The sequence below is a fragment of the Coregonus clupeaformis genome, chromosome 33, assembly GCF_020615455.1.
Source record: "Coregonus clupeaformis isolate EN_2021a chromosome 33, ASM2061545v1, whole genome shotgun sequence".
In the NCBI taxonomy this organism is placed as follows: domain Eukaryota; kingdom Metazoa; phylum Chordata; class Actinopteri; order Salmoniformes; family Salmonidae; genus Coregonus; species Coregonus clupeaformis.
This window is the reverse complement of record NC_059224.1, coordinates 35,297,753-35,325,696: the sequence shown is the minus strand read 5'-3', so window position 1 is coordinate 35,325,696 and position 27,944 is coordinate 35,297,753. Positions and strand designations below refer to the sequence as shown.

The 27,944-nt window shown below is 41.9% G+C and overlaps 1 protein-coding gene across 5 annotated transcripts in view; it reads right to left on the bottom strand.

The window, feature by feature from the left end:
* Positions 1 to 20,445, bottom strand: part of LOC121549068 (AT-rich interactive domain-containing protein 1B) — a 132,230-nt gene extending 111,785 nt beyond the window's left edge. For 4 of the 5 annotated variants that reach the window (XM_041860886.2, XM_041860888.2, XM_041860887.2 and 1 more), the window contains exons 1-2: positions 18,822 to 20,445; positions 9,145 to 9,348 (exon numbers count right to left, since the gene is read on the bottom strand). In XM_041860886.2, coding sequence (XP_041716820.1) covers positions 9,145 to 9,348; positions 18,822 to 20,096 — 1,479 coding nt within the window. In that variant the 5' untranslated portion in view covers positions 20,097 to 20,445. The remainder of the gene's footprint in view (positions 1 to 9,144; positions 9,349 to 18,821) is intronic. The other variant, XM_041860890.2, reaches the window with a different exon arrangement.
* Positions 20,446 to 27,944: the final 7,499 nt, after the last annotated feature.

The following is a 27,944-nucleotide window of genomic DNA, read 5'->3' as shown; positions in this document are numbered from 1 at the left end:
TTCTTCCCCCACACATGTTTTTTATTTTATTTATTTTTTTAAAGGTGGTTGTCCCACTGGCTATAATAAGTTGAATGCACCAATTTGTAAGTCGCTCTGGATAAGAGCGTCTGCTAAATTATGTAAATGGGAGGGTATATGCAACATTGTCTTCGGGAGTCCAGCGAGCTGGTTGGTGAAGACTGGGAGAGCTGTGTTGGCCTCAGTCCTTAATCGTTGTGGATTAAGTCCATATGACCTACAAATGGTATGTACAATGACCTAGAACTGTACTACAACGATATAGAATGGCACTGCGATGGATACATGTAATGTCGGCATGGGAATTCTAGTGATGACACACCAGTGAATGATTGAAAGTTTTGTATTTGCACAAACGTAATGAGTAAATGGTTGTTTTTATTAAATGTTTGAATGATAGGCCTGAAGACAAATAAAGTGATACAACTGCATCATAATTGACTGGGTTACAGGCAGCATAAGGGATGAATGAGGCACTACAGAAAGTACACTGAACAAAAATATTAACCCAGCATGTAAAGTGTTGGTCCCATGTTTCACAAGCTGAAAAACATCCCAGAAATGTTCCATAAGCACAAAAAACTCAAATTTTGTGGAAACATGTGTTTACTTCCCCGTTAGTGAGCATTTCTCCTTTGCCAAGATAATCCATCCACCTGACATGTGTGGCATAAAGAAGCTGACTAAACAGCACGATCATTACACAGGTGCACCTAGTGCTGGGGACAATAAAAGGCCACTAAAATGTGCAGTTTTGTAACAACACAATGCCACAGACTGCTTTAGTTGAGGGAGTGTGCAATTGGCATGCGGACTGCAATAATGTCCACCAAAGCTGTTGCCAGAGAACGTAATGTTCATTTCTCTACCATAAGCCGCCTCCAAACTGCAGACCACGTGTACCCACGCCAGCCCAGGACCTCCACATACGGCTTCTTCACCTGCGTGATCGTCTGAGACCATCCACCCGGACAGCTGATGAAACTGTGGGTTTGCACAACCAAAGAATTCCTGCACAAACTGTCACAAACCGTCTCAGGGAAGCTCATCTGCGTGCTCGTCGTCCTCACCAGGGTCTTTACCTGACTGCAGTTCGGCGTCGTAACCACCTTCAGTGGGCAAATGCTCATCGTCGATGGCCACTGGCATGCTGGAGAAGTGTGCGCATCGCTGAAGAATCCCGGTTTCAACTGTACCGGCGTCATGTGGGCGAGCGGTTTGCTGATGTCAACGCTGTTAACAGAGTGCCCCATGGTGGTGGTGGGGTTATGGTATGGGTAGGCATAAGCTACAGACAACAAACACAATTGCATTTCATCAACGGCAATTTGAATGCACAGAGATACCGTGATGAGATCCTGAGGACCATTGTTGTGCCATTCATCGACCGCCATTACCTCATGCTTCAGCATGATAATGCACGGTCCCATGTCGCAAGGCTCTGTACACAATTCCTGGAAGCTGAAAATGTCCCAGTTCTTCCATGGCCTGCATACTCACCAGACACGTCACCAATTGAGCATGTTTGCGATGCTCTGGATCGATGTGTACGACAGCGCGTTCTAGTTCTCGCCAATATCCAGCAACTTCGCACAGCCATTGAAGAGTGGGACATCATTCCACTGGCCACAATCAACAGCCTGATCAACTCTATACGAAGGAAATGTGTTGCGCTGCATGAGGCAAATGGGGGTCACACCCGATACAGACTGGTTTTCTGATCAACACCCCTACCTTTTTGAAAAAGGTATCTGTGACCAACAGACGCATATCTGTATTCCCAGTCATGTGAAATCCATAGATTAGGGCCTAATGAATTTATTTCAATTGACTGATTTCCTTTAAATGTGACTAGTTTCTGGAAACTAGGCATATGTCGCGGGTCACTACTTCACAGGAGAGCCATTTGAACGTAAACTTTGTTTTTCTATCAAAATGTGTTTTTTGGCAGAAATGCCTCCTGGAACATGTGAACTTTCATGTGCCTTAATAACAAACGTGTATGCCATCTGTAAATACGAATAAAATTGTTAAAATTACGAGCCTAGTTGGTTAAGCCACAGAAAAAGACACCAACCTTCCCACTAGCCATGATTGACTGAGATAATGAGTGGGCTGGACATGCCGAGAGAGGAGTTCAGATCGGTCTGCCATATAGCATGCTTCTGTCTATTTGAATAGGTAATCCTGTCTAACGCAGCTTTATTGTTTTTATGTATCGTGTAGTAGAGCTGCATAAGTGTTGCTCTCCTAATTCTGGAGGATCAAGTTTTGAAATCAGTGGAATTAGAGTATGACAGCTAAAGAGATGGAGAAAACACCTGTCTCCAGATTACATCTTCAAACTAAGGGCAACTATGGCATCCGTGAACGGGCGACGTGTCCATCCATGATGTATACGGGTAAGACAGTCTAGCTAGCTACATTTTCAGATATTACACGTTTCTAATTTTGACAGAAAGTGGTTTCATTTCAAGTTAAAGTGTACTGTTAGCTAGCTAGCTAACGTTGGCTGGCTGGCTCCCTAGCTAACGTTACGTGTATGATCTTATTATTCGTATCTCAGAGCCATTTGCTTGCCAACATTGAACCTGGTTGGTTAGCTACCAGCAGATTCATGCAGGGTAGTAAAGTCAAGAGTTGGGATTATGGTTCATTGTTTAACTAGCTAGCTAACGTTAGCTAGCTACATGTCTTAACAAAAGACTCCACTATGCAAGTAACCATTTTGGGTGCGTTCGTAAATTCAGTCTGAGTATACCAGAGCGCAGAATAACTGATGAATTTACGAACGCACAACACCCGTTGAATATGGCCGGTGTCCTTAAACGTCGGCAAAAAGGTGTAATTCAATTGTTGCAAGCAGCACAGTTACAGTCACCAACGCTCTGGATAACATGAAAACAGCTTAGGCTGTTTTCATGTTATCCAGAGGTAAACAATGAACCATAATCCCAATTTTGTGTCTGGAAAGAACTAGCAAGCTAGCCAATGTTAGCCAGTTAGCTTGGGTGCTTGACTGACGTTGTGAGGTCAGAATGCTCAGATCAACCCTACTCATCGGCCAGAGCATCAAGTGTGCACTCTGAACGATCCGAGAACGAAACTAGATGGGTGGGGCTAAGGCTTAAAAGGGTGTGAACGATGCTGAATGGGTGTAGACAAAGAAGAGCTCTTCAGTAGGTACCAAGGCCATTTTCTCAAAAGTGAGATTACAAGTTTATCAACTTTCAAAGCAGAATTACTTTCCCATTGTACCCTTAAATGCAGTGTATGATATACCAATTTGTAGCTCTGTGTCTACTTCTATCCAATGTATAAAAAAAAAAATAAAAAAAAAAAATCAAATTTTGCAACATAAGCAGTCAGTAAAATCTTTGAAATTGTTGCATGTTGCGTTTATATTTTTGTTCAGTGTACTTTTACTGCATTAAACTATGGGAACCCCACACAACATATGTTTCTATTGTTACCAATTACACATTTATTCTGAATGAGGATGGGAATTAAGAATCTATAGCCTACTTTGTATCACAGTCAGCACTCTAAAAACAGTATCTTTCTATAGGGGTCAGGGCTCAAAATGAAAACATGCCTTTCGGAAGAGTTTCAGCAAGCTTGGAAAACTGCATTCTTTGAAGGATGAGGTTACTATACATGAGCACGAAGTTCAAAAGTGGTATAAGGCAACATTATTTGAGTGACAGACATGAGAAGCAATATACATCGCATTCAGAAGGTATTCAGACCCCTTGACTTTTTCAACATTTTGTTACGTTACAGCCTTATTCTAAAATTGAATAAATTGTTTTTTTCCCCAAATTCCTCATCAATCTACACACAATACCCCATAATGACAAAGCAAAAACAAGTTTTTAGAAATTTGTGCACATTAATAAAAAAAACAGAAATGTCACAATTATTGCAATTACAGCCTTAAGTCTTCTTGGGTTTGACGCTACAAGCTTGGCACACCTGTATTTGGGGAGTTTCTCCTATTCTTCTCTGCAGATCCTCTCAAGCTCTGTCAGGTTGGATGGGGAGCGTCATTGCACAGCTATTTTCAGGTCTCTTCAGCGATGTTCGATCGGGTTCAAGTCCGGGCTCTGGCTGGGCCAGTCAAGGACATTCAGAGACTTGTCCCGAAGCCACTCCTGCATTGTCTTGGCTGTGTGCTTAGGGTCGTTGTCCTGTTGGAAGGTGAACCTTCACCCCAGTCTGAAGTCCTGAGCGCTCTGGAGCAGGTTTTCATCAAGGATCTCTGTACTTTGCTCCGTTCATCTTTCCCTTGATCCTGACTAGTCTCCCAGTCCCTGCCGCTGAAAAACTTTTGAAAATGTTTTTGGTACCCTTCCCCAGATCTGTGCCTCGACACATTTGCAAAGATTTCTAAAAACCTGGTTTTTGCCTTGTCATTATGGGGTAGTGTGTGTAGATTGATGAGGAATTTTTTTTATTTAATCAATTTTAGAATAAGGCTGTAACATAACAAAATGTGGAAAAAGGGAAGAGGTCTGAATACTTTCTGAATGCACTGTACATACACACAAAGCGAGAGCGACTATATAGTCTGGTATAGGAAGGGAATGTCTATGGAATGGTTTATGGAAACAAGGTGTTCCTCAAGTACTGCAAGAAGTAGTGGCAGAGGTGGTTTAACTAAACAGACCATGTAGGTGTCTGTGGCGATGCATGCCCACTTGCCCTTCAGCATAGGCATCATGACCCCCAGCACACCCTGTACATTTTAACCCCACCCGCTCTTTCCCCCCCCCCTTCTCTCAACTTCTACTGCCGTAGGACGCAGATGATATTAATGTAGTACCTGCAAGAGGATGTTGTGGATGACAGACAACGGAAAAGCTCAGAGACCCAAGACAGTTGGAAAAAGTCATAGCCCACTGTGAGTGTTTTACAATGTTGTAGTTGGAAAAATGTCCCATAGACTTCTAAAATATCCTTTCACTATTTACAGGAGTTCAACTATCCAGAATCAGAATCATACTACTAAGAATTGTTCCACTGCACCAGGGTAGAGAGGGCTGAAAGAGACCTTCACGCTACATTCACACTTCAAAGTCATTCCACGTTTGCTTCATGCATTATATTATCCTGTAAAATATATAGTTAATTTTGCACACTGTTTTTATCTTTACATTCCTAAATGTTGCATTAGACAGACATTTTAGGTTGACTTGAAAGATTCATATCTCTTTTGGTTTTGTTGGTCATACTTGCTGTAGTCTGATCTTTTTGGGCCAGACTATGATCTATTAATGTTTAGGGTACTTTATGTTCATGCATTGCAAAATTAAGTGGCAGGGAGGAAACTTGCCAGAAGTGAACATGGGTAGTACAGTAGTAGCTAGCTGGAATGCATGGGTGATTCATATCATTTCCCTACTATGTATACAGAAGACATCCAATAAGGAAAATGAATAACTTCAGTGGGGTAAGGAAATGTTCAGCATATAAGTAGCTAACTAGTTAATTTATAACAAAAATCATGCATTTGACTAGCTTGCCGATTTCGAGTTGATAGCAAGCAAGCTAAAGTTTATTTCTATTGGCTGAACAAAGCTAGCTAACGTTAGCTGTGCTAGCTAACGTTCGTTGCTACTTGCTAGCCACAAGATCATAACGTTTATCAGGTTGCAGTTGCCTAGTGTAGAAGGGTTGTTATAACATTTAGAAAATGTGTGTGATGATTTTTGCGGCCTATTCATTACGTGACTGGCAAACGATGTCCGAACTCCAAAAGGTTCTAGCTAGCTACTGTGTGTGCTTGCTTATGCCGGAAAGGCTGGCTGGAAGCGGAAGGGCGATCCTACGTAAAACAATACATCATGATTCGTTCAATTAGAAACGGGGATATCCAACCAGCGTTGGGTGTCGCCTTGAAGTCTTGAGGGCAGAGCCCCTTCATTATCGTCGCTTCGTGCTGACACATCAAACCAGCTTTTCCAGACTTTCAAGTCAGGGACATAGAGAGGCTGGTGTTCGGGAGAGCGAGGTTAGTCTTGCTGAGTCAGAGAGGTGCACATTTTGACAGACAGTCCAACAACGCGTCAGAGGGATTAAGGTACATACACATTTTCGAAATGTGTCGTTATTCCCCTTTAAGAGAGGGAAAATGATTGTATTCACTGTCATCTTGGTTTCTGAGTGCTTCACAGTGACAGATACTAGCATGGTGATGAGGAGTAATGACAGTAATCGACACCGTAAGACCGTTTGTGATGTCATGCTGTATCATCACAATCACACGGACTCCGACTGCCAGGAAAAAGTTTGACAGAGGGCATGTCTGTGTGTGTGTGTCACGTAAAGCCCTTGCCTTGAGCCAAAGTGGAGGACATAGAAAGCGATTATCCATTAATATTTTTTTCCATCACTTGTCGTTGGATTGATAACGGAAGGAATGAAAGAGGGCCCTCGTGAAACAGAACAGCAGCAAAGTCAAGGGATTTTACTTCAAATCAGCAAAACACTGACAAGTAAAGGATGACATAGCATAAATTAGTGTGTGTGAGTGAAAGAGAGAGAGAAGAGAGGGTGAGAGAGCGCATGTGAGTGTGTGTGCATTGTGTATACAGTACACAAATATTACTGCTGAGCCCAAGTCCTTATTTACGGCCATTACACATGCTATGTCGGCAGCCTAGTCCCATGGGAGTGCCACTGCCAGGCCATCTCTGGAGGAGCATTAGAGCCAAACCCAGCAGTCTGGGGGCTAAATATAGCAGCAGTGTTGTCTGACTCAGCACCCAGAATAGACTGACCCAACCCAGCCTGTCCTTGTCTATGCTCTGACAGCCATGCTGCATGTCAACAGCACCCTTACATTCACTCACAGCCCAGTCCATCTACATTTTACATTTACCAGACGCTCTTATCCAGAGCGACTTACAGTTAGTGAGTGCATACATTTTTCATACACAGGGGTCTGTGTCCCAAATAGCACCCTATTCCCTATATAGTGCACTAATATTGACTAGGGCCATAGGTAATAGCGTCCAATTTGGGACACAGCCAGGGACAGGCAGACACACTTACAGACTAGGGTTGAATGGCGGGAACGTCGCTGCACAGCTATTTCCAGGTCTGGCACCTCCAAAGATGTTCGATCGGGTTCAAGTCCGTGCTCTGGCTGGGCCACTCAAGGACATTCAGAGACTTATCCCGAAGCCACTCCTGCGTTGTCTTGGCTGTGTGCTTAGGGTCGTTGTCCTGTTGGAATGTTAACCTGCTCCTGAGCGCTCAGGACCTCGGACTGGGGCGAAGGTTTTCATCAATTTCTCTGTACTTTGCTCCGTTCATCTTTCCCTCGATCCTGACTAGTCTCCCAGTCCCTGCCGCTGAAAAATATTACCACAGCATGATGCTGCCACCACCATGCTTCACCGTAGGGATGGTGCCAGGTTTCCTCCAGACGTGATGCTTGGCATTCAGGCCAAAGAGTTCAATCATCAGACCAGAGAATCTTGTTTCTCATGGTTTGCCTTTTGGCAAACTCCAAGCGGGCTGTCATGTGCCTACTGAGGAGTGGCTTCCGTCTGGCCACTCTACCAAAAAGGCATGATTGGTGGAGTGCTGCAGAGATGGTGGTCCTTCTGGAAGGCTCTCCCATCCTCCACAGAGGATCTCCACAGGCCCTTCTCCCCCGATTGCTCAGTTTAGCCAGGTGGCCAGCTCTAGGAAGAGTCTTGGTGGTTCCAAACGTCTTCCATTGAAGAATGATGGAGGCCACTGTGTTCTTGGGGACCTTCAATGCTGCAGACATTTTTTGGTACCCTTCCCCAGATCTGTGCCGACACAATCCTGTCTCGGAGCTCTACGGACAATTCCTTCGCACTCATGGCTTGCTTTTTGCTCTGACATGCACTGTCAACTGTGGGACCTTAAATAGACAGGTGTGTGCCTTTCCAAATCATGTCCAATTAATTGAATTTACCACAGGTGGACTCCAATCAAGTTGTAGAAACATCTCAAGGATGATCAATGTAAACAGGATGCACCTGAGCTAAATTTAGAGTCTCATAGCAAAGGGTCTGAATACTTATGTAAATAAGGTATTTCACTTTTTATTTTTAATACATTTGCAAATATTTCCAAAAACCTGTTTTCGCTTTGTCATTATGGGGTATTGTGTGTAGATTGATGAGGAAATTGTTTTATTTAATCCATTTTAGAATAAGGCTGTAAAGTAACAAAATGTGGAAAAGGTCTAGGGGTCTGAATACTTTCCGAATGCACTGTATATATGCGTCAGCCTACTAATTATAGAAATAGGCCCCATTATATTTCAAAATTAAAATCAAATTCGCTAGCCTATACTTGTAACTTTGTAGGCCACATGTGCTGCACCAGATTCCAATGTTCTCCTCCCAGCTTTATCATGGTTTGAACAATGTGCGTAATTCCAGTCCATACAATACAGTAATACAGTTTACACTAAAAAAAGATGAGCCTACTGGAGCTAGTTTAATTTATTTAACCTAGAGAGCATATAGCTAGCTACATCTACAGGCTTATGTTTTTCTGTCGTGCGTAATATGCAGTACCCTATATCATATGTATTGATAACGGCACAATCATTTGGGCTTTTTTGGGCTTGGGCTCATAAAAATGAATTTAATGTATGGCTCATCAGGCTCAGGTAGCATCAGGTTTGAATTTTCGATCAAAGCTCTAATCAAATCCAAACATAGGCCTATTTATATGCGTTATAATGCTTTTGAATTAAACTTCAGTTTTTGGCGGGAAATACCGGGTTACCCGGGAGAAAAGTGATTTATTCTCGGTATGGAACATTTATAAAATACCGGGAAAATATTAAACCCTATTACAGACCCATGCCTTGTGCCAGATGTGATGGGACAGCAGGATGGGGATTTTTTAAAACCTGCAAGGCGATTACTATTCAAAACCCACACAGATCTGACGAGCCCTCGTCCTTTCAGTCACTGGTGTCACCTGTGAAAGGGCATCCCGAGGTTTCTAGTTAAAGTGAATGTGTAATGTGATAACTACTGCATGCTGGCAGTGGCCCATTCTGTAGAAGAGTAGCCTACTCTGGGCAGATATTTAGGTAGGGTTAAAATGACTAAATGGAACACATACCTGCTGCTGTTGAGGATACTGCATTCCACTCATGCCCATCTGACCCCTCCCGGGCATTCCCATTGGATAGCGGTGAGGAGAAGGCGATCCATATGGCTGGCCAGGGTAAGACCCGCCCCCGCCCTGTTGTTGCTGGGAGTAAGGGTTGTTGCCTATGCCGTAGAGCTGAGAACGCTTCACCGCCATGGCGTCCATGGGTGGCACCTAACAGAGCGAGATGGGATGAGTTGGAACATGGTAGGGCTTGTTTTATAGGCAATTAACAGTTGAGGCTATAGCTTGCAAATTTAAAATGCCTCTCTCTTATACTGGGTATACACTACACAACTTTGAAAATCTTAACCTGGACCCGATTTCCTTGTCCCAAATCTTTCATTCCCTACATCATCAACCCCAGGACGGGGGTGCTCACATTAACATCATGATTCCCTAGTTGATCCTGCCCTGGTTTCTCAGTTGTAGTAGGAAAAAAATGCAGACACGCAAAACAGTGATCTGCCAAAACATCACAAAAAGAGACGGAGGAGCAGAATATGGAATTCTCTTTTTGGTTTCCGTCATGGTAGGATGCAGATGTAGTATTAGTGGAGTTCGTTTTGCAAGGCCCAGTGCCCCGGGTGGGTGGAGATATTGTTTAAGGACCAATTGAATGGTCTAAAATGAGCAAACGCCACCCATCCGGGGCACCAGGCCATGTAAAATGAACTCGCCCATTGAAAAGGAAGTTGTGTTCCCTCCACAGCTCCACCAATCCGTCTTTCATCACCTCGGTCCACAAGGTGCGTGTTGTTGCTTTCCTCTTCAACATCATTGTTTGTCTCACATGCTGAGTGCTCATTGGCGGCAGACCTTGCCCAATCGCGGCAGACCTTGCCCAAGATGCACAACCAACATTTCTGACATGTCCAAAAATTATTGGGACATCCGACAAGGGTCTGGAGAACAGAACAGCCATCGGTGTGTCTTCGACCTGCTGAAACTACGCAAGTCCCGATATACTGACCCTAGTGGAAGTTCATTGAATTTCACCCAGATCATGAAAATTCATAGCAAAATCATGTAATGTATGACTGGCATTAATCATGCATTTTCTTAGTCTAGACTAAGACCACAAGGAACCTCATACCCCAAACAATTAGGGTACTTACATTTTTCATTCTTTAAAGTAAAGTAGTAGTAAGAAAAGAATAGCAACATGGTCCAATCCTGACTATCAATACTGAAATTCCAGTATGAAAGCTGCCCAGTATTGAAGTAGGCCTATTTCCCATGGCTTGCAAAGTACAAAAGTATTTTTTATAACTCGATGCATCAGATCTCTCCATCACTTCAGTGGAGCCCTATCAACTGGCCTGAGGATGGCAGACATGGGTCCAGTGGTTGGTAAAGATATCCAGGCTAATGTGCCGTCAAGTGCTTTGGGAGTCAGGTTATTCTCGAGAGGTTCGACAGGCTGTGTCAAAAAAAAAAAAAAAAAGAGAGCGCAATCCAAGCGAATATTTTTATGTCACTGCCAAGTTCAGGCCAATTGAAGCAGCACTTACAGAAAATGTGTGCAACCAAGAAAGCCTGAGAGGCCACTTTAATCGAGCAGTCTAAGTGTCAGCAGTCATGCCTGGGCACCCTGAGTTTTTAAAACACACACAGGCAGGTAGACAGCCTATTCTGAAAAGAAATCACTAAATTCAGAAGGGATTCTCGTCAATGAAAGCATGTGGAGGATGTTGCACTAACATTGTCTTTTGTACAATTATTGTACATCTGTCAGCGTCCAAATTAATCAATATTGTTCGGACTAAGAAACAAAAACACCCAAGCAACCATAAATAAAAATAAATAACATTTCCCGGAATCCAGCACGGTAAACACAAATGGCTAACAGTTGTAAAAGAAAAACGTCTACTAAACATGATCTTGACTGCAGGATCAGTTTTACTCCCAAACCCTACACTTTTTCGACCAAATACATACGCAACACTTCTAAATGAGGTCGAAAGCACAAGAAACATTCAGGTAAATGCAATAAACGTTCAATTCCGTGTCGTTCTGACTTCTTTTTTTTTTTTTTTTATTATCAATCCAATTATTTTGAGAAAATCTCCCCTCCAAAAAGAATACTGGAGAAAAAAGCTTCAGAGAGAGCAAAGACTGACAGATATTTTTTGTGGGAAATTTTGAGTAACGCAAGCTTGTTTTCAGGCAAAATCACACTCAATTCCTGCCAGCCAAACACTTACGTCTGGTGTATGCCAAACTATGGCTTGCTGTCAGTGTGGGCGAGTAGCAGTTGGAGGTCATTCTGAGAAAATCCTACCTATAAATCAATTAGGGCTTTTTTTTTTTATGACCGCAACAGTGTTATTTAGACCAATAGATTGGTCGACATTTTTAAATGTGTATTTTCTATATATAGTGTTTTAATAAAATCAACAAAAACCAACAAGCATTGAGCTTGTCTGATGCTTTAAACGCACCGTTTGATTAAATAATTAAGACAAAATGACTCAGGAGGGAGCCAGGGGTCAAGAGAACCAGAACAATTTTATTTGTACAAATTATTTGTACAAACATTGTTCCCGACCTGAGTCTCCTCCCACTCCTGCTGGCAGTTGCATTTTTGTCCGTTACGCTCCGGAAGTAAGGATGGGCATGAGTAGGGCTGTTGCGGTGACCGTGTTACCGCCACACCGGCGGTCACGAGTCATGAAGGCAGTCAAATTCCACATGACCATTTAGTCACGGTAACTATGCTTCTCCAAGCTCTGATGCTGCTGATGGTCATTAGTAGCCTACCAAATGTGCTAACTGCCTGGTACTCAGCACTCTATTGTCCCTCTAATCACTCTGACATCAATGCAGATGTAATCTAAAATCTAATCAAATACTTCATGAGAGCCCATGAGCTCATGTTGCGCAACATTTCAATAGGCTATGAAATTGCACGAGAAAACAGAGTGATTGCCCCTACTGAAAAGAGGATCAGCTTTCTATAGGCTAGGCCTCCTATATTTATCAACTTTCCTATTTGCTTTGCGTTACAACAGGAGTATAGCCTACCTGGCTGGCATGAAAATAAACCACGGGGAAAAGCGTCCTCCATTCGCTATTTAAGTGCATAGATGACATGTATTTTTTCCCACTGCCCCTGTTTCAATACAAATAGCCACCCATTGCCTTGATGACAGCTTTGTACACTCTTGGCATTCTCTCAACCAGCTTCATGAGGTAGTCACCTGGAATGCATTTCAATTAATGTGTGCCTTCTTCAAAGTTAATTTGTGGAATTTATTTCCTTCTTAATGCACTTAAGCCAATCAGTTGTGTTGTGACAAGGTAGGGGTGGTATACAGAAGATAGCCCTACTTGGTAAAAGACCAAGTCCATATTATGGCAAGAACAGCTCAAATAAGCAAAGAGAAACGACAGTCCATCATTACTTTAAGACATGAAGGTCAGTCAACACTGAAAATGTCAAGAACTTTGAAAGTTTCTTTAAGTGCAGAAATTGCAGCCCAAATAAATGCTTCACAGAGTTCAAGTAACAGACACACCTCAACATCAACTTTTCAGAGGGGACTGTGTGAATCAGGCCTTAATGGTCGATTTGCTGTAAAGAAACCACTACTAAAGGACACCAATAAGAAGAAGAGACCTGCTTGGGTCAAGAAACACGAGCAATGGACATTAGACCGGTGGAAATGTGTCCTTTGGTCTGGAGTCCAAATTTGAGATTTTTGGTTCCAACCGCCGTGTCTTTGTGAGACGCGGTGTGGGTGAACGGATGATCTCCGCATGTGTAGTTCCCACCGTAAAGCATGGAGGAGGAGGTGTTATGGTATGGGGGTACTTTGCTGGTGACACTGATTTATTTCAAATTGAAGGCGTCCTTAACCAGCATGGCTACCACAGCATTCTGCAGCGATACGCCATCTCATCTGGTTTGGCCTTAGTGGGACTATCATTTGTTTTTCAACAGGACAATGACCCAACACACCTCCAGGTTGTGTAAGGGGCTATTTTACCAAGGAGAGTGATGAAGTGCTGCAACAGATGACCTGGCCTCCACAATCTCCCGACCTCAACCCAATTGAGATGGTTTGGGATGAGTCGGACTGCAGAGTGAAGGAAAAGCAGCCAACAAGTGCTCAGCATATGTGGGAACTCCTTCAAGACTGTTGGAAAAAGCATTCCAGGCAAAAGGGTGGCTATTTGAAGAATCTCAAATATATTTTGAATTGTTTAACACTTTTTTGGTTACGACATGATTCCATGTGTGTTATTTCATAGTATTGATGTCTTCACTATTATTCTACAATGTAAAAAATACTAAAAATAAAGAAAAACCCTTGAATGAGTAGGTGTGTCCAACCTTTTGACTGGTACTGTAAGTATTCAGACCCTTTACTCAATACTTTGTTGAAGCACCTTTGGCAGCGATTACAGCCTCGAGCCGTCTTGGGTATGACACTACAAGCTTGGCACACCTGTATTTGGGGAATTTCTACCATTCTTCTCTGCAGATCCTCTCAAGCTTTGTCAGGTTGGATGGGGAGCGTCGCTGCACAGCTATTTTCAGGTCTCTCCAGAGATGTTTGATAGGGTTCAAGTCCAGGCTCTGGCTGGGCCACTCAAGGACATTCAGAGACCTGTCCCGAAGCCACTCCTGCGTTGTCTTGGCTGTGTGCTTAGGGTCTTTGTCCTGTTGGAAGGTGAACCTTCGCCCCAGTCTGAGGTCCTGAGTAGGTTTTCATCAAAGATCTCTGTACTTTGCTCTGTTCATCTTTCCCTCAAATCTGACTAATCTCCCAGTCCCAGCTGCTGGAAAACATCCCCACAGCATGATACTGACACCACCATGCTTCACCGTAAGGATGGTGCCAGGTTTCTTCCAGATGTGACGCTTGCCATTCAGGCCAAAGAGTTCAACCTTGGTTCCATCAGACCAGAGAATCTTGTTTCTCATAGGCAGAGTCCTTTAGGTGCCTTTTGGCAAACTCCAAGCGGGCTGTCATGTGCCTTTTACTTAGGAGTGGCTTCCATCTGGCTACTCTACCATAAAGGCCTGATTGGTGGAGTGCTGCAGAGATGGTTGTCCTATCTCCACAGAGGAACTCTGGAGCTCTGTCAGAGTGACCATCAGGTTCTTGGTCACCTACCTGACCAAGGCCCTTCCCCCTGATTGCTCAGTTTGGCCGTCAGCCAGTACTCGGAAGGGTCTTGGTGGTTCCAAACTTCTTCCATTTAAGAATGATGAGGCCACTGTGTTCTTGGGGACCTTCAATGCTGCAGAAATGTTTTGGTACCGTTCCCCAGATCTTCTGTTAATGTATTCAATATATTATTCTAGTCTATTACCGTTCTCATTGTCGGAGTGGGCACGTTGTCTGCAGAGCGCACATCCTATGCTACAGTTGTGATTAACAAGTTGTCTTATTTCATTCCATTTCTGCGTTTAGCCAATTTAGTCAGTGTCTTTTGTTTGGAGCACTACTGTCAATGTGAGCAACGCATAGAAGTAGGCCTATAGGCTACCTGGCCTGCGCACAAATGTAGGCATATAAATGTGTCCATTTGGGTATCTGATAGTATTTCTGATTGGCTTAACGCACCACCACTAATGAGCTGTGGAGCTTCACAAAGTAATGTTTTCTTCACCTCAAACAGCAAGCAAACAAAGTCTGTTTTACATCCATTGAGAATGACAATAGATCCTCAATGTATTTGAAAAATCTTTCCAGCGCTCTCCATTTCGATAACCACTCAGCGTGAAAAGGAAAAATGTCATGCTCTGATCCAGTTGAAACGTCATAAAATAGGCCTACCTGATTACTTCTTATCCCTTGTGCAAATAGCCTACAGCTGTGTCTGTCCCGAGCTTACTGGTGCGGGAAACTGAGGGCCCAGAATCGTTTTTACAATGTTGCAAGTTTGCTAACATGAGCTTCAGGCCAGACCCAAGTTTATTGTTGATACAATGTTTCAAGTTCATTGAAGATAAGCCGATGTGATTCATTGGATATACATTTTTATTAGGATATTTTCTGCCTGCAGGCTGCAATGTTTTTATTTGTTGGCTTTATAGGCTATTTACATAGTTGGCAATGGAAGTTACATTTTAGGTTTGTATCATTTTAATTTTAGATTCAAATAGAATTTATTAGCCACATGACAATGATTTTGAGATATGAAGACGTTATTATAAATTAAATGAAACTTTTCCACGAAAATGTGCAAATGAAAACCATAACTGGCACGCAGATCGGTAGAAATGGTAAGACAAATTGGCATTCCACATGAGAAAGGTTGCCGACTCCTCGCGTAGCCTATTACCGGCAACTTCAGGAGAGTAACTGCAGAATATGCGAAAGCCAGTAGGAGCGAGAGGAGAATGGTCGGGTCAGGTTTCGTTTTTTTCTTCTTCTGTTTATCTTGATCTCTGGCTCCAAGTCAATTGTGTCTTATTTCAAACAGTGCACTTAAAGCATCAGACAAGCATTTCACTACACCCGCAATAACATCCGCTAAACACGTGTATGTGACAATCGATTTTTGAAGCTCAATGCATATATAGTTGATTTTATTAAAATTGAACATTTTGACCAATCGATTGGTTGAAAGAAAAGACTACATTCGGTTGACTAAGATTATTATTTTTTGTTCCGGAACAGCCCTGAATACTCTCCCAAATAATCAAACACTAACGTCCGTTCGGTTATTCGAATAACTGTGCCCATCCCTAGGGAATAGAGTGCCATTTAGAAAACAGACAGAAATGCAGAGCATCAATCACTAAAGTCCCAGGTCTTCAATTCAGATCACAAGGGGGAGGGGAGGAGACATCTTTCCAGACCTGCATCTGGAAAAGGAGGTGTACACTATAAGGAGAACCACATCCTCCTTTAACCAGCACAATTCTGACAAGACTGTGATAAATATGCCAGCAGTGTAAAAAGCGTTTAACACCCAATGTCAGGTTTGTCTGACTCCAAAAGGCATGGGACGAACCCTCTCCAACCCACAATGAAGTGGCCAACGCATTGACGTCCAGGCTTGTCATGAATAGAACCATCCCGCACATTATTGGCATCAAACCCCTGCATTTAGCACATCTTGCTATAGGCCTATATCTACAAACTGTATCTTCTTGTCAAAACTTGTAAAATAATAACTAGATCTTTTGATGGCATGGTCAGAGACCAAAAAGAGCATCACAAAGATATTTCCGTGTCTCTCCCTCCGTATTTCTTCTGAAGCTCTAAGGTCTGTGTGCTCAAAGCCCAAATGAGAGCGAGCTGCTAGAAAAACAGGACACGTCCTCTTTAATAAGCCAAATTTAAGATTCAATTACAATAACTCTGAAGATCATTAACCTCCAAATTAGACATTTACTGTAGGCTTGTCAGTGACAGGATCTCAGTCTGGTGGAGACCGCGGGAATGAGCTGGTAAATACACAAAGAATCGTCTATCTGAAACTTATGCAAAAGTGCATAGGTTCGCACATATTTTTTACACTGTTGTGGGGTAGAAATTAGTAGTGGGGAAACTAAGCTACAACACCAACATTGTATTATTTATTTTTTCAGAAAGAAAGCATGCTCACATTACAATAGACATCAATGCTTTGAAACAGATTTTTAGAGCAGGTTGTTACAGGGCAGGCCTGACCAGTGCACGTGACACACGCTCCTGCTGAGGTAAATAGCTGGCTGATGGTGGGATCAGGCACATGGCTAATCTACATGTGTGAAGGTCAGGGCTCAACCACTATGGGAGGTGAGACCACATAATGGGCTCCCTGCTAAAAAGCAGGATTATATTAAGCAAGCAACCAGAGTGTTAGAGATATAATTACACAATGTAAACAGAACACAACCAAGATTCCTACCCCACACCATTACTGACGGGATGAAGAAATTAGGTAAGAACACAATAGACACCTCTATTGACATCTGCAGTGAAAATACACACACTTGATAGGTTGGTGGTGAGAACCAATCAGATGCAATATTATGTAAACTAGGCAGTAGCTGTCAAATATCGCTCCAATTCTCAAACTTCCAAAGTGCCCTCGGAAGTGCAATCTGTATACTAGCCCAATATTGGACTAAAGGAGCCCAACGTTACTCCTTAGTCCAAGGACCTTACATGTTCTGTTTAAAAGGGGAAATTGGCACTGGAAGCCAAAACAGCCAAATACTCTAAATGTGAATCGATTCTCAATTGCGGTGTTGTTCTATAAACATAAATCCCTCTACTTTCGTATCACATCAAAATAATAAATGCAAAATACACACTTACTGTACACTGTTTTAATAGAGTTGCAGCCGACAGTATTGTCCACTGACAACACGTTTGTGGCGTCTGTCTTCCATTTACACACAGGTGTTCGGAGACTCAGATAGCCAATTAGCACAGGTAGTCTGTCTGTTTTCTGTAAACAAGCGCTTTAACATGGAAATATGGCCATGTGGGAACATTAACACTAAAAAGTGTGCATCAATTTAATGTATTATTTATTGCCAATACATGAAAGATACGGTCCTTATGCTTCCAAAACCGTACCACAGGCGATGCGTGTCAATGTTCAGACCAAGCGCCACAGCTCTTAATCAAACTCCCCCTAAAGAAGACGCCTTCGTCCAAAGACTTATGTGTATGTAATGGAACAGATTCATGATCAAGGGCTAGCTGGATACCAGCCCTTGCAATCTCTCTAAACAATTGATTGCAACACATTGGCACATAGCTAGCTACTAGCATAATATCTTCCTTAAAGGCTTTGGCAACTCTTTATGCACAATATGTGCCGAGGAGCACATCTAGCTAGCCAACGTTAGTTACTTGGCCAACGCGAGGCCCTCAAACTAGTGTTACAAAACTAATGTTAGCAGGCTATGCTATAGCTAGCACATTTCAATTGGAGTATGATAGTTAGCTGGATATCAACAAACGAATGCTAGCGTAAGATAGTAAGAATTATGATTGTTCAACATACGTTGATATGCTTTTTGAGATTTGAAATGGATACTTCAATATCTCAGCAGTTGCACACATCCTGACTGTGTTAGCTAGCTAGCTAGAGTCATCCTTGCTAGCTAGCAAGTCTGAATGCTAGTTAGATGGTCCATGTTTTTTAAGCAAGCTGAACATTAAAAGGGTAGCCGATATTTTTCGCAAGTCCACAAGTTAAATTGCAAATAATGTTTTCAAATTAATCAGCATTCGAATGCATAAGTTTACATGGTACTGTGTGTAGCTAAAGTGGTTTTAAATGTTGGCGCATAGACTATAGAAACTAGGAAGCAAACTAACTGAAACGGATCACTGTGGTCCCCAACCAGAAGTCACCTTGGACAGAAATGTAAATGCCAACTTCAATCAACCATAAACAGAATAGTTTGCCAACTGACCATATGGCTGCTGAATTCAGAAAATGACAACGTGGATGTTATCTCCGCCTGCATGTTTATAGATTATACAGTAGAATGTTAGGTACTGTAATATAGCTACACAAATATGCAGACTCAGAGAAGACCTCTGTCAGCCTAGCCGCACTGGCTGACAAATTGGCATAGCTAACTTGTCTTTCTGACCATAGCTAAATTAACTACCAAACCGCCTGGAAAGCTTAGTTTGGCCAATTAGTAAAAAGTGACATATGAATGCATCATTTACCTGTGATCTGCCGCTTCCTTGTCCGTTGTTTCCAGGGCTCATGGCAGGGTGATTTCTTTGTTGTCCTCCCCAACCATGAATAACTGAACCGTATTGGGGGTTTATGTCTTTGGTCAGCCCCATGCTTGATTGTTGTTGTTGAGAAGAGGGATTAGTGTAATCTTGATAGCCACCGCCATAGCCCCGCATCATAGGGCTCGGGGATGTCAGTAGCTGGTTTAGAGTTGGGGTAGCCCCCGAAGGATGTTGCTGACTTTGCCCTGGAAATCTCTGAAACCCTCCAACATTAGCACCACCAGAAGAAGAGGCAGCGGCCATGGCAGCTTTGCTATGATTAGCAGCAGCCGTGTTGCTGCCTAGGCCCATCATGTTGTTCCCCTGCCGAGAGGGACTCATCATCCCATATCCACTGTTACCGTAGCCAGGTCGGTAGGTCGGGTAGTGGTTGTACGGGTTGTTGTGGTACCCTTCGTGGGAGTTTTGTTGAACTTGATCCATATTCTGTTGTACCGAATGCATTATCCCAGACCCTGGGCTTTGTTGTCCGCCATGTTGATCAAAGCAAGGCCCTCCTTTTCCATTTCCATAATAACTATTAAACTCCGAAACTGAGTTGGAACCACTTTGGGACGGGTTGATGTTGTTATTCGTTGGCCCCGAACTGGCATGGTCGTACCTGCTGTCCAAACGGTCTTCCGTTTTGATCGGTTGGTCGTCCTCACTTTTATTCAGCATTTCCTGTTGCTGATGGCGTTCGACTTGATTCCCTAAAACAACATTATCTTTTCCTCCATGTTGGCGGTTTCCAATTTCTCCATGTAGCGACTGCTGGTTGTTGTTCTGAATTTGGCGTTGTTGGTGCTGAATGAATTGATTGAATGGCTGTTGCTGTGGAGGTGTGTGGTGGAGAGATGGAGGAGTATCTCCGCCACCAACATTTTTCACTTTATGACTCACAAACATTCCCGTCTCCATGCTTCCCGAACTCATACTAGAATTTGAAGTCGAAAAAGACGCCGATCTAGAGTCTCCACTTTCCTTCTCACGTGGATTTGAATCGTTGTTTGCAGGAGAAGCTCGAGCTCTGCTGGTCGGGTTCAGTTCATGGCGTTCTACATTATTCATAGCATGAACGCTAGTCCCATTTCCTACCCCAAGCACAGCTCCACCAACTACTCCAGACTTGCCAGATTTCAAATCTTGACTCAAGCTACTAGCTAAATTCGACCTTTTCTTACCATTTGATGTTGGGGCTGTTGCCACTTGTGCGGCCATGATCAAGTCCACATCTCAGGCATTAAATCCAGTCGCGCTAGCAAGCTAACTGGCTAATGGAAAAAAAGAGGAAGAAAAGCAGAACACGAAAAGAAGCCAGCCAGCTAACGTTAGCTAACTAGAAAACGACGTTAGCGTAAAATGAAAAAGAGCGCAAGAGTATCGAATATCAGCATAAATACCGTCTGTTAGAGCATTCTCATGTTAAACGTTTTCAGACAGGCATGAAACTTTTTTCCTTCCATGTCTAACCCGGATACAGGCAAATGCCCTTTCTCTCCAAAGCCCTTACCCCAGCATGGCATCCGCGAAAACAGCGAGCGTTGAGAATCAAGGGCTCTAGGCAACGATGGTGGATAAATGAAGATGTCTACTTAAGCAGTTTACCATTTGAGAAAATGGTCAAGGTTCCTGTCTGTGTAAGTGGGTGTTCCCTCTCTCGCGTGAGCATGCTTTCCCGCGTGAACCCAATGGTGGAGTTCGGTTTGCATGGCCAGGTGTCACGGGCAGTGACGCGAATTTAGCAATTTTGTTGCTAGATTTAGCAACTTTTCAGACTACCCTGGCAACTTTTTTTTAAAACAGCACCTAGCGACAAATTTAGCTACTAAAATTTTTATTTGGAACTTTTAGCAACTTTTGAAAAGTGACTCAAACACTAAAAGTCACACATTTCCCTCTAAATGACACAAAAACGATTTTCTCTGTCACACACTCAGTCACAACACACGTGCCTGGCTGCAAAAGTGCATTGTGAGTGATGTCAGCAGCAGGCGCTCAGCTCGTGCACAGGCAGCAGCAGGCCAGCCAAGCAGCACGACAACCTGGAGAGAGATGCCTAGCTCACACATCATTATTTGAGTTAAGTTGCTTTTCAATAAGAAAGCATATATACCCTGTTATTAGCTTGTACCTATAATTGTTGATCAGTTAGGTAGCATGTTAACTAACTACCAATACACTGCTTAAAACTATAATTGTTCAGAATGTGTAGGTTTACTAGTTAATAAGAAAATAAATACAATTGTATTGTTCAATCATGTGTAATTGTTCAATAATTCAATGTGTTGTGTTTTTAAAAAATACATATCTGATCATATAAAATGTGTTGTGTTTATATTACTTACTAAAATGTGATAATAAACAAACAAATCTAAACTAACAAATGTCAAATCATATTTGGCACTGGGATGGCCAGTCAATTTGAGTAACGTTATTGTGTATTCTACGTAATGACGCAGTTTTACATTATTACGTAATGATGTCATCACGCAATGACATCACAACGTCATTTAGCAACTTTTAGCAACGAATCGACCTGCCTCTAGCAACTTCCCCTGAAAATGAGTAGGCAACACTGGTCATGGGTGGGTGGAGATGTCATGTAAGGACAGGGATGAAAGTAAGGCGGTACAGAGTCCCGGCCAAATAAATATTGGGGGTACGCCGTACCGGTAAAACATGAGCCTATCACAATAATTAAAACAAAATGTAAAGAAAACTGTAAGCTATTACACCATTATTTAGAATTACCGCATGTCAGAGGCATGAAAAATGAGCAAATGGACTTGAAAACGGGTGGAATACCAGCCTACGCGCCAAAATGCAATGTGGTAGAGTGGCCGAAACCGAGTTGTGCATGGACAGTAGTGGACACAGAAATTCTGGCCTAATGACAATCGGCAAATGTCATTGCACTTTTTGGTGTTTGGTGTACAAGATGTCTCTTTCCATTCACCCCTGTTTAGAGGCTGGAAATAATTTTGTGAGGGGATGAATGTGTGCGGGTAGCTTAGTAAAGGAGCCCTTTGAAGTGATTGTTTGAGAATCTGATGAAAACATAACGACTGTTTGGCACAATAAAAGGTAATACATACAAGTTAAAGCTACAATGTGTAACTTTTTGGCGACCCAACCAAATTCACATAGAAATGTATGTTATAGCTCTGTCATTTTCATTGAAAGCAAGTCTAAGAAGCGGTAGATCTGTTATATGTAAGCTATTTCTATGCTTCCCGTTCTTAAGTTTCGTTTTTTGGAAACTGAAATGCACAATTTGAATGCCTGAATTGGAAATCAAGCAATGGATCCTAATGTATTTGAGAATTGTTCTCAAAAAATGGTTGACTTTATCATACCAGGCAGAATTGAGATGTTTACCAAAAAAGTGGTGGGGTGGCACTTTGGTGTGGTTTAAATCCCATATTACCACTTTAATCAAGAGAAGATGTATTCAATGAATTAGAAATAGGCTAGTGTTTGAGTATGAGAGTCACATACCTATTTTTGTGATGAATTGAGCCATTGTTTTTCCTGCTTTCTTTACCTAATCTAGGCCTGTTTGTCTGAATTTCATATGTGGGAAAATTGTTGACTGTAACGGTACTCATTCTTCTATATGCTATTATGTTATTAATAAAGTAACAAGAATGGAAAGAAAATGATCAACAGAAAAGGAAACCATATGTCTGTGTGTTTCTACGTATGCCTAAATGAGAGCGAATATACATGAGCGAATTGTTAGTCTGTGTGCGGATGAGGGATTGACTCACTTGAGGGACTCAGTGGCCTGTTCAAGGGGAATGGACTGGGCCCTCCCCCAGCAACGGCAGCAGCAGCCCAGTCAAGTCAAGCAGGGAAGGTGGGTCAGACAGAAAACCCCCAGAAAGCAGTATTGCACAGCTCCCAGTAACACACTGACACCACAGGCCTTGTATTTTTTGTACAAGAAAGGAAAAATGCTGCTCTAACACAGTGATTGTGAGCCAAATGCAAGAATATTCCCTTGATAGTGCACTACTTTTGACCAGTGCCCATAGGGTTCTGGTCAAAACCAGTGCACTATATAGGTAATAGGGTGCCATTTGGGACGCACACAGTGAAAAGAGCCAAATGTAAGCACACTGCTACACAGACACTGGCCAGACCAATGTGTTGAATTTCAGGGTGGAGTAAATAAATGTTTTACAATTGATTTGTTTACTAGGATGACTTCAGGTGACTCAACATGCAGTGTATAAAAAGTGACTGTATTCCCAAATGTGTCTTGAAGACTGACCCCCTCCAGTTAGACTGATCTATTTCATATGATATGTTACGAATTCCAATTCGTTTTTGCAAACGTTAGCTAGGCAAGGGGTTAGGGCAAGGGTTAGCTAAAAGGGTTAGGGTTAGCTAACATGCTAAGTAGTTGCAAAGTAGCTAAAAAGTAGTAAGTAGTTGCTAATTAGCTAAAATTATAAAGTTGTACGTGATGAGATTCGAACACGCAATCTTTGGGTTGCTAGATGTTTGCGTTATACGCCCACCGATCCACCCTTCCTTTAATTTTAGCCTTAAGTAACCATCTGTCTTATGTAATCATACCAAACGTAACATATCAAACTAATTTCAGTGTCTGTGTGGATTTACGTTTACTATGTTATGTCTAGTCTATGAGACCAGGCTGTGTATTTTCCATCCAAGTTCATGCCTATTTCACAGGATAAATGTAAGCAACCAAATGCATCTTCTCAAACCTCTGACAGCAAATACCTTGTGCATGGAGGTAGAGATAAGAGGAAATCACACTCATTGTTCTCAAATCGCAATGTATTGCTGAAACTATGAGAGTACAGACAGAGAATGACATAACATAGAATGGGTACATTATAGGTCTCTCACTGGATAATTCCACCAACACTATAACACTATGATTCAACAAAATATTTTGTTGTGTCAACCCTGTGTTCTATGCATTGCACATTAGAAATAACAGCTTATAATATGATTGAAACAATATGATTCAAACATCAGCAAATCAGTTAAACCTATGGTGCAAATCTAATGAGCAACAGTCTAACAGTGACTTTTCATAGTGGAAAGCATAATCATTGCCATTAATGCATAATAAGGCAGGGTCTATGCATGCAATTAGTCCCTAAATGTATTATGATGTAAGGTTGAAGTACATAGAACAGAAACAGGGATGTAGCCTACTCAGCACTAACCATGTAACAAAGGAATTACACCTTGTCTGCATCCCAAACGGCATCCTATTCTCTATATAGTACCCTACCTTATGGGCCCTGGTCAAAAGTAGTGCACTACATAGAGAATAGACTCAACCCATGACAAATTATAATCTTCACCCATAGTCTATTACAGTGCAGTCTACTGCATAGAGAGCCTATTATATTATTAGAGGGGGACTATGTCATAAACCCTCAAAGTTCCATAATGGGGCCAAAATGGCTGTCATTTTGGTCAGGGAGAATCCAAAACCAGTCTAATTGGAATGAATGGCAGTAGAGGCATAGGTGATGCATTTCCTGCTTTTACTTTTGCAGGAAAATAAAAGTAAGGCATGTGACGTATCAGAAATTGTGTAATGGAATAATAGTCAACCTAAAATATTATCATATAATTATAAATACAGTTTATACAGGTTTTATACACATTTTGTGTATAAATAGCCTCTAGAATATATGTAAATAGACCATAAATATCTCAGATTTTGTTTTCTTGGAAAGCTGTGAGTGCTATTATATGATACAATATCAGTACTAGTTGCATTTACAACTTGTCTAAGTCCTATCATCAACTGATTTGAGCCAGTGTATGGCTTTGGATTGTTTGAATGGAATGTTGGCATATTGGCAGTTAATAAAAAACTGTCTGGCCAGCTAGCTAACACACATACACTGCAGATAAACTCTTCATATTCATTGTTTAACACAATATCTTATCACAGCACTGGCAAATCATGGTTGACCAATTCCCTGACCCACATGGCTGACCTTTGGACCATCATAAGAAGGTTCATGTCCATTCTAGTATTCTAATTCCTAATTCTATGGTCTACTGTCTGTGAGCATCATCACTTGACTCTTTCACATTGACCCTCTACCCCACAGCTACTTCTAGACCATCCAGACCCCTTTTATCATCCCACTTAAAGCATCCATGTGACAGCTGGCTTTTAATGAACAAATTCACAGAGTTGTGCCTTAGGTTGGAGCTGGCAGGGACCCAGGCAGGAAACATTCTCTGGGTCTGGGTCCAAATGGCACCCTATTCTCTACATACAGTAGTGCACTAGAAATGGAATAGGGTGCCATTTGGGACGTAGCCACAATGAGACGAGTGACACTTATTGCGTTTCTCCAAATTAAACCTCACCTGACCTTGGCGGAGGTAAATCATTAGTTTCCCGTTGTAATCATCACACGGCCGCAATTATACTCCATTGGACCTCCATTTGCATTTAGACGTAGCTCAGGCCATGCCAAAAAGAAAATACACTTTGACAATGTCAGAGAAACTCAGGGGCAGAGAGACTGGTTTCCAAGCCAAAGGGATTGCATGATTGGAGCATAGTTATACATACAGTACAGATGTGAAACTACAGAGCACATATTTTGTGAGCAAGCCTTCTAAACAAGTCTACCTTATAATAACACTCTAATTCAAAAATATTCAAACATAAGAGCGAGAGAGAGCATTTGAGTTTACATTACTTGAAATGCAGCCCATAACTGAGAAAATAAAAAAAAGATAATCAGGGAATTACTTGCATCATTAGTCATTCATTACTTTAGTAAAAAGGTGTCCTTTCTTACTGGCAGCTGTCTTACTGAACTAAGGGGTTGCCTAGCAATCACCATTACACACTGGGTGACATCATTCATGGCTGAATCACTCCAATCTCTTTAATTAAAATGACCAAGCTGACCATGTAGCATCATTTCCATAAATGTGACGTGTCTCTCGCCTCTTTCTTTTATATGCTTACTGAGCACAGTGAGGGGGTGTGTGAGATGTATCCAAGTCAGATTAGTATGGTGAAAACGTAAAATGCTGTGGTCTGCAAAATCATCGCTGAGATTCAATTTGACCACAGGGTAGGAACAATAGGCGTGACTTAATTTCCTCTGAAACACGCCAACCATGCTGTAGTAGACAGTAGACAGTGAAGGACAAAGAACAAAGCAGCCTGAAGTAGAGCACAATACTGAAGCCAGCAGGTTTAGTATAATAAGAATCTCCCTTTGTAGGTTGGAAATAGAACAATTGTGTGTAATAGTATTAGTAATCTACAGCAGGGGTTCCCAAAAAAAATTTCCCCAGGGCCCCCTTTTTCACATTTGAAAAATGTCACGCACCTTTTTAGAATTGTTTATTGAGATACCCTATGTTAACTACACCTCCAAAAGCTTGATTTTGTTTAATTTGAGGGACCTAGGATTCTTTTTGTTTTGAAGCTCGTTTCCTGCAATTCCACGTAGTTTAACAAGACTCATGACATCTTTTAGGTAGGCTATTTAATGATCATAATAATAACAGGGCCCCGTGTAGCTCAGTTGGTAGAGCATGGCGTTTGCAACGCCAGGGTTATGGGTTCGTTTCCCACGGGGGGCCAGTATGAAAATGTATGCACTCACTAACTGTAAGTCGCTCTGGATAAGAGCGTCTGCTAAATGACTAAAATGTAAATAACAATGGATAAGAAAAATAAACTCTAGACCCGATTTCCCCAAATGTTATTTCGCTACCAAATAGTTTTATTATGATAATTTATATGAATCCTTAATTTAATTATACATAATCTCTTTTACAGAAAGTGAATAGATCAATTGATAGCGACAGTCACACATTGTATAAGATTACTTCCCAAGCAAATACTTATTTTTTTAACTCATCTACATTAGGTCAGCTTCAGATATCCCCATGTGCTTCAGAGTTGTGTGTTCCTCTGGCATTTATAGCTTGTTTCTAGCCTAAAGCATCGCAGAGTTATGCGTCGTTATAGATCGGGTTTATACAATTACGAATTTGTAAAAAAAATACGAAAAAGGGGGCGCGATGCCTAGGTTGGGAACCCCTAATCTAGAGTAATTTAAAATATGCCCCATAGGGCTTTCTTCAGAAGTAGTGCATTATAGGGAATAGGGTACCATTTGGGACTTAACCTTAGTGTCAGGGACAGCATTCTCACACTAGACACAGAGCCTATGTCCCAAAAACTCAGGTCTTTTAATCCATTAGGGATCACCATTAATCATTTAACCAATGGAGTGGTGGATAGAGACCTGGTTTAAGTTGTTCTGGCACACAGTGAAATAGGGCAATGCATCCCAAATGGCACCCTATTCTCTTTATAGTGCACTACTTTTGAACAGGGCCCATAGAACTCTGGTCAAAAGTAGTGCACTATGTAGCTGTTCCACAGATGTATACATGTGTAGTGGTTGATTGTGGATGCTTGGCAAGGAAAACAACCTCTCGAGGAGACGTCCATTCATTATAATCCACACAACAATTCACATTTCCTGTTGCTGCAGGATTATTTACCTGCTGTGAGAAACTGGTCATATGAAGATCCAACATCTGTAGTGCACTACTTTTGACCAGAGCCCTATGGGCCCTTGTCAAATGTAGTGCACTATAAAGGAAATAGGGTGCCATTTGGGATGCAATGACGCAGACGTATACACACTGCTCTCCCTAAGACAGGGATATGATCTAGAGACTCGGTGGTGACATAGCCTCTGTCTGAACAATAGGTTTTTATGGGGATTTTTTTATTATGCTAATTACATTGCCGCAGGGGCACGGACATCGACTGTACGGCTGTAAGATAGCAGCATGTGTCTACAGAGGGGGAAAGGAGGTTAAAAATCAATGAGCCACCTCAGCAGGTAAATGTGTAAAAAAAAGTCACATTTATTATTTTGGGTATTTGTAGATTAAAAAAAATTCATAACGGTGCACTTCCACTAACTGATCGGTGGACTAATAATTTATAAGCAATAATGTATTTATATAAAATATATATGTGTAACAACAAAATACATATTTTCATAATAA